The 7,984-nt window shown below is 40.0% G+C and overlaps 1 protein-coding gene across 2 annotated transcripts; it reads left to right on the forward strand.

Annotated features, from left to right (window-relative positions):
• The first annotated feature begins 4,888 nt into the window (after positions 1-4,888).
• Positions 4,889-7,454, forward strand: LOC121753225 (chaperone protein DnaJ-like). 2 transcript variants are annotated; one of them, XM_042148437.1, is made up of 5 exons: positions 4,889-5,337; positions 5,654-5,822; positions 6,575-6,607; positions 6,756-6,850; positions 6,941-7,454. In XM_042148437.1, the coding sequence occupies exons 1-5, from the start codon at positions 5,014-5,016 to the stop codon at positions 7,169-7,171; spliced, it is 852 nt and encodes a 283-aa protein (XP_042004371.1). In that variant the 5' UTR covers positions 4,889-5,013; the 3' UTR covers positions 7,172-7,454. The 2 variants fall into 2 exon arrangements, with proteins under 2 accessions (XP_042004371.1, XP_042004372.1); XM_042148438.1 differs by lacking the exon at positions 6,575-6,607 and having other exon boundaries at positions 4,893-5,337.
• Positions 7,455-7,984: the final 530 nt, after the last annotated feature.

The following is a 7,984-nucleotide window of genomic DNA, read 5'->3' on the forward strand; positions in this document are numbered from 1 at the left end:
GGTTGATTTGTGAATTTGATACTGAAGTTTTTTTGCACCATTAAGATGCGTGTTAGGAGTTGACAATGTTTTTGGAATATGTAGTATGAATGGATTACAAGTAATTATTCAAACTTATAATACGTGCATTACTTTTATTTCTTTGTGCATTATTGTTAAAGATGATTGCATTATTTAGTAATAATGCATATTACATCCCACATAATGTAAATGACACGATACATTGTGCATCTTGTACAACAAACAGCGCACAAATACATTATACAGTACCATATAGTAAGGGGGTGTAAAATATGTTATTTGATTTACGACTTTCTTTAAGCGAAGCATTTACAACTCGTTTAGTTTTTTGCGTACTTTTGTAATTGGTATATTATATTAGTGAAGCGTCACCGTCCATATCAGCCAAAAAAAATTGACATTACTTATGTTATGGGATGCATTGTTTTTGGAAAAGGGGATATAGTTACGTAGAGTAGAAATGCACATTATTTATTTAAAAGAGTGTGTTATGCATCAACAAATTCTGTGTGACTTACTGTTTTGATGTTGTGCATTTACTTAAAGGATCCTTAACGTATTCCACGTTATGTAAAATAACACAGTATATAATGCACGGTATAACACAAATAATGCACTTATTCAGAAATATATTATGTGCAGTACGTTTGTTTATGTAGTGCATTATGAATACTTGTTAAACCATTATTTACAATATATTATGCATTATGAGATTTATCCTGATTATATGCTTAAATTGATTTTGTGTAGTCCTTTACAGGCGACTAATTGTTTACTATCTTACGTACTTTTGTATTTGGGAGATTACATTTATCCGGGTTATTTGTGCATTATTTTCATAAAATCGTGCGTTATGCATCAACAAATGTTCATTATTTGGCAGGCAGTAGGGAACACAAGTATCCATGGCGTCATTGAGTTAACTACACACATATATACAGTACTCTGACTTATATATAATCCAATAATTAACCAACACATTCTACTAATGCAACAACCACCTGTTTCAACATATAACAGTACGTCAACAAATTTGAACAACAATACTAATAGAGCCCAACCAAAAGTTGTGAAGCGCTGTTTAGATAACATAACTCAAGCTGTTCTTTTACCCTTGCGCGCATCTTTCTCCATCGTCATCTCTTTAAGCAGTGAACAGTTCCTGGAGTCGTGATGACCCATCTCATCGCACGCCTTACACCGTCTAAGAGGCCTTGTTGCATTCTTTATTGCCTTCTCTCTCTTTGAAATCAGACGACTCGCAGAGCTGCTGGCGTGACCCTTCGTCTTCACGACATCCGGAGGATGAACCGCAACAGATTCAGGCCTTACCATTCCATAAAACTCTTCAACCATACGCCTCTTCTCAGCAGCTGAGGTTTCCGGAGTACCAGTTTCAAGAGAGTTACCAAGTTCTTCAACGCCACCTACAAATGCACGTAATACATCGATGTCGGTCTCAAACCGTCTAAGAAAACCATAAAACATCGAAATCGCCTGCATACTAGCGGTCCTTCAAATATTCGTATAACCTATACATCGCGCATAACGGATTATGCATTATACAGTCAATACAATGCATTAGGAATATTCATTGGGTGCATTATTTAAACCAAGTTTAGAAAGTACAATATGTACAGTGGAATCTGACGAGATTTATTTTTAGGTCGAACTCAAGCTCTTCTTATATGTTTTTATTAAAGAGTAGGTACTATACCCTAGCCCCTAGGATTATTAAACCCTAACGGGACACAAGAAACGTGTGATAAACATCAATACTATAACCCATATTTATACCCTATACAGCGCAGCACACTTATTATGAATTATATAGTGAAAAATTTTCATTATACTTCATCAAATTGTGCATTACTTGTAGCGTTTAAAACGGACAAGCCGAGAGCTAAACCATGAAGGAATGTTTTATAATCAGTATCGCTCATTCTTTACTCAATCCTATACATTGCAATAACCCTACACTAATTCTCTAGCCCCCAAAATTGGGTAACCACAAGCCATGCCAAGAACCCTAATGGAAAACAACTGAAACATGGCCAAATTTATTTCCCAATATATCAAAACACACGAAATACGTGCCCAATAAGCAGCACATGCAGATTTACAGATCTGAATTTTTATTCATACCTCTGATACCTAGACATCTACACGCACACGGAGAACAAAACAATTGAATTACCTTCTTCCATTATTGACGGGAAAACGATTGCAACAACGCCGGCGAACCAATACGGTAAGACCTAGAATCCGGCAAACGAGACTCGACAATTGCAACGTCGGAAAAATTTTATGAAAATTGCAAACATGGAAGAATGAAACATTGAGTCTAACTGCGTGAGAAAAAATAAAAGGCAAGATCATGAAGGGAGTAAATCATGGATATTTCCATAACCACCAACAAATAGTTTCTCTATTATACCCTTCTGCGTATTAAACATGATTAAAATGTAATATTTAATTTCAAAATTTTCGGCCATTGGATGGAGAAAATACACGGTTGAGATTAAGAAGGAAAAAGGAGGAAATATGAGAAAAGGAAATGAATACAACCCTATATATATATATATATATATAATTTGAATGTCATATTGTCAAGTATGAGATGCATCTTTAGATGTGGTTTTCAGTTGAAATTATTAAGTTGTGACTTAGTTTTCATCTATTTATGTTGTCATCTCAATTCATATTCATGTTCTAAAACATGGTATATGAATTACGTTCTTTCAAAAAAATCGGATTAATTTATTCATAATAAAATAATTATTTTACTTTTTTTGGATGATAAAAATTAATCGGAGACTTAATATATTTATTAGACCATCCACAATAGGCGCCCAGCGACCGCCCAGCCGAGCGCCGGCGCTGGGCGGTCTATTGCAGCCGCTCAGCGGCTGAGTGGAGAGAGAAACCGCGCAGCGCTGGGCGGTTATGTGGCGCTGGGCGGTCGGCTGGGCGGTCCGTTCGGCGCTATTGCAGCGCCCGGATCGCCCAGCGCACCGCCTAGCGCGAAAAAATAATTTTTTTTTTCGAAACACTATATATACGCGCTTTGTTCGTCATTTTCATTCGCACGACTTGTTTTATCGAGTACTCTCTCTATCTTAATTTCTGTTCAAGATCAACAACGCAAAATGAGTAATGCTGGTGGTAGTAGTGGTGGTAGCGGAGGGGATGCTGAGGAGTACGAACGTCGAATGGCCGAGGCGTTGGACGCCTATACGACCAACGCGATAAACCAATGGATGGAAAGGGCCTTGCAGCCGGCGATACCTCGACCTCCCCCAGTGGTCCACCGCCGCAGTGTGATTGATCGGGATCACGTAGCTGCACATCAGCGCCTATACGAAGACTACTTCACACAGGAGCCTCGGTTCAACGCCAACCTTTTCAGGCGTCGTTTTAGGATGACCAGGAACCTGTTTATGCGTATTGTCAACGCTTTGGAGTCTCGATATCTGTATTTCCGCTTCAGACACGATGCGTCTGGCAGACCCGGCCACACACCTATTCAAAAGTGCACTGCGGCAATCCGGCAGTTGGCCTACGGAGGCGCGACAGACATGTGGGACGAGTATCTCCACATCGGTGAGACGACTGCCTTGCAATGTCTGAAGAATTTCTGTCTGGGAGTGATAGAAGTATTCGGTGATCAGTATCTGCGAAAGCCTACCCCCGAAGACTGCCAAGATCTGTTGCGGATGCACAGGAGTCAGCATGGGTTCCCGGGTATGTTAGGCAGCATGGATTGTATGCATTGGGACTGGAAGAACTGTCCCGCAGCCTGGAAGGGGTTCTACACGTCCGGCTACAAGGGAAAGAATCCCACGATGATCCTGGAGGCCGTAGCTGATTACCGGCTTTGGATTTGGCACGCGTATTTTGGGATAGCTGGTTCGAACAACGACCTCAACGTCCTCAACTCGTCGCCACTTTTCAACGAGCAGTGTCAGGGCGTCGGTCCGGCCATCAGTTTTGTCGCCAACGGCAACCAACATGATATGGGCTACTACTTGGCGGATGAGATATACCCTAGGTGGCCCGTCTTTGTGAAGACGATCCGATGCCCAGGAGATGCGAAGAAGGCCTACTTTGTGGCACGGCAGGAGTCGGCGCGCAAGGACGTGGAGCGCGCATTTGGTGTGCTCCAGTCTCGATGGGCGGCAATTAAGGGTCCAACGCGTTTGTGGGATGTCCAATGCATTGCTGATATCATGTACGCATGTATTATCATGCACAACATGATTGTCGAAGATGAAGGTGGCGAACTGACCAATTGGGTCAACGACGATAATGAAGCCGGTCCAAGCCACGGCGTGGCCGCCCCCAACGTACGGAGTGGGGTACCTCACGATGAAGCCGGCCTCTTACAAGCACACGCCGACATGCGCCAAACGGCGGCTCATATTCGACTCCAAAAGGATTTAATTGAAGAGTTATGGGCACGGAGGATTGACCGCCATTAGTTTTTTTTAATTATGTAATTTTTTTTAATTAATGTACTTTTTATATTTTATTAATATTAGTGAATTTTCTCGTTTTTGTGTCGTAAATTTAATTCCGTATATTGTATGATTTTTAATTATTTCATTTTGTATATATTTGTTAATAATGATGTGGATAGTATGTGGCTGGGCTATGGCTGGGCTATTGCTGGGCTATTTGCTTGTTTTGATGATGTGGCAGGAGGATTTTTAGTGCTAATGATGTGGCAATGGCTGGGCTATTGCTGGGCTATTGCTATTGTGGATGGCCTTAGTGATGCTAATTACAGTTTACAAATACCCCATGTTATCCATGGAAAGAGTTTTATTTATTCAAATTAAATCATTTATCGAATTTCATTTGTGATTTATTTTAATTGGCTGAAAACAGAATTGGGAAGAATGAATTACAACCGTTAACTTCAACGAACGTCCTCCTCAGTCCTCAACCTGCAAATCCACAGGCAACAAGATCCCATATGAATTCAAGAACATGCATGGATTCGCTCATTCTCTCACACCTCCCTCAATTCTCAGCTTAAACCCCCTTCCCAGATCTACTTCTCCGACTTTCCTTCCCAAATTTCGGCATGGGCAAAACGTCGAACACCTTGTGCGCGCACCCGAGGCCTTCCCGCGCAGTCACACTCAGCAGCTCAAGAGGAAGAAGATAGGAAATTGCAGAGGCTCCCCCATCAGAGCGAGTGGGAGGGAGTCTCCTTACGAGGTTCTGGGCGTGTCTCCTGCTTCTACCAAAGATATAAAGAGGGCTTATCGGAAACTTGCTCTTAAGTATCATCCAGATGTGAACAAGGAGGTACCTTTACGTGTTTAACGATTCTCCTGCTGTTGTTATTTTCATCATTTCTTTCTAGATTGGTGAAAGTAAGGTGTTTTGATGTTTGTGCATTGGGTTAAGCTTATTGTTTGACGGGAGCATAAATAAGGATTTTGATAAAAAAAAATCGAGTTTGATGTTTGAGAAACCCTAATGTGTTCCTCATTAGGAGGCAGAATAACAAAATAGACGTGAAATTGAAGATTCACCTTAACTTTTGTTGGATGAAAGCAACATTATCTCGTATTTCTGCATCATCAGCATACTTATCCAATTGTTTATATGTTGCCTACAGGCTGGTGCTCAAGAAAAATTCATGCGGATTAAGCATGCATATAACACACTGTTGACCTCAAAATCGAGAGGGCAATATGATGCTGGCAAGCAGGGATCTGATTATTCGTATTCAGCTGGAGGATACCAGACAAGTAGTAGAGAAGCTGAAGAAGAATTCTATGGATTAGGTAAAAGGCTTGCTTCAAAATCCATCCATTTTGCTTGTGTATGTCTAATTGTTGCATTGAACGGAAAATCTTTATATTCTGATCAACGGATCAAGTTGCATGATACCATCCTAACATCACTAGGAGGTCAATTGTTTACCATCTTGCATCTGCAACTTCAGGGTCAAACGTCTTGAGTTATACGTAACTTCCCTTTTGTGATGTCAGCACGTTTTCCCAATAGTTGAAGCATAGTTGATCATGGATTGCACAGGCACTCATACACATCACTTCTCTCTCTCAGTATAGTCCTTCACTTGTAGTATAATTATAACTCACACTAATGGTATTGTTGAATACAATATGATGATTTTTCCCCATTTAACTTGTAGCTATACTGCTTTAGTATCATGAAAAGCAAATGTGCAATTTATGATATTGCATTTCAACTGTTAGTAAATGCATGTCTTTTTCTTTCTCTAATGAAAAGTGTTTGTCCTCTGAACTTGCTCAATATTTGCGAAAACTGCTGCAACAGTGTTTATATATTTTGTCTTCAGCTTTCATGAACAGTGTTATTCCTCTGAACTTGCTAGCTCATTGTGAAAACTGCTGCATAAGAGTTCATATATTTTACCATAAGCTACTACGGTTTTTATTTCTGCTATAGTATCTATAAATGAATTATGACCTCGTTCAGCAGTGCATTGCCCTTCTGGAGGAGTTGAAGCCCTTTTTTCTGTTTATTCTTATAGTAACCCTCGATGATGCAGGTAACCTTTTCAGGGATGTCCAAATAACAATAGGTAGATGTATCCTCCTTGCGAGATCACCGTGGTCTCTAAATTCCTCACTTTCAATGTTAAATCTTCTTGGACACTTTGCATTTGCCTCTCTAGCTAGTAAATTTTTATTTTTCTACAAATGCTTCAGATATTTGTCTTATTGCTGCAGGGGATTTCTTCAGAGATCTTCAGGAAGAATTTCGCAACTGGGAGTCAACTGTTGATACTCAAGGAAAGCCAAAGAGCTTGTGGGAAGAGTTGTCGGTGAGATGCTTGATTAGCAACATTTAAGTTTCCCTGATTTCTTCACTCCCTGTAAATGTTTGTAGCCATTTAATTTATCAATCTGGGCAGGAAATTGGAGAAGAATTTGTTGAGTTCTTAGAGAAGGAGCTCAACATTTCAGATGAAGAGGTAGTTGAAAACAATGACAAAAATTCTTCAATGGGCCCTGATTCATATGGAACTAAGGGCGCAGCAAATGCTGACCGGAAGGAGGCTAATAAAGGAGGCGGCAGCATCAACGACAATATAGATGAGATTGAAGCAACCCTGGCCCAACTAAAAAAGGAACTGGGTCTATAAGTTAGGATTTGAGTTTTTGTCCTAATGCATTTGAGAATTGTGATTAGCGAATGTTATTGCTCGCCCTGGTACAGTTGAAATATCCAGTTTGCGATTGCTATGGCTCACCTGGTTCAGTCGGAATATGCAGTTGGCTCTAGACACACACACACTTGTGGTAAAAGAATTCTTTTGTTTGTTGTATAACTGCATCAGATTTCTGATTTGAAGTAGATGTCGAACTGTGTACCATGTGTAGAGTTATTGTATTTATAGAAATGGCAATTTTTTTCTTTGGCTTTTATTCTTTATTTTCAAGTTCCTTTCTCTTGTTGGGGTTGAGGAGAACAATGTAAGATACAAATAATAATATCTACGATTACTGCCCAACATATATTACTATTATTTTAATGATTCAACAATAAAAGTATAGTACAATTTCATAAATATAAGAAAAATATATTGGCAGTAGATTATTTTATAAGAGCATTGACAATGATAGGCCGATCAATCGAGCCTATGATCGGCTCCCACATCTGCCCCTCATTGTGGAAGAGAGGCTGATCATTGCCCCATTCCACCTCCCCCATTTTAGCCGTTGTATCAGCCCTCCGTTGTGGTGATAGGTGAAAACTATACTCCCTCCGTCCCGGACTACTCGCACTTATTTCATTTCCGGGCGTCATAAGTTATTTGCACTTTTTCCATTTTTAGTAAAAATTATCACCTACAGCCGCAATTGTTGACTTTGCTATACACTCATTCCTTAATCTCCGTGCCGAAAAGAAAATGTGTGAGTAGTCCGAGACGGAGGGAGTATCATTTTGACATGAT

This window comes from Salvia splendens, chromosome 10 (assembly GCF_004379255.2).
Source record: "Salvia splendens isolate huo1 chromosome 10, SspV2, whole genome shotgun sequence".
NCBI classification, from domain to species: domain Eukaryota; kingdom Viridiplantae; phylum Streptophyta; class Magnoliopsida; order Lamiales; family Lamiaceae; genus Salvia; species Salvia splendens.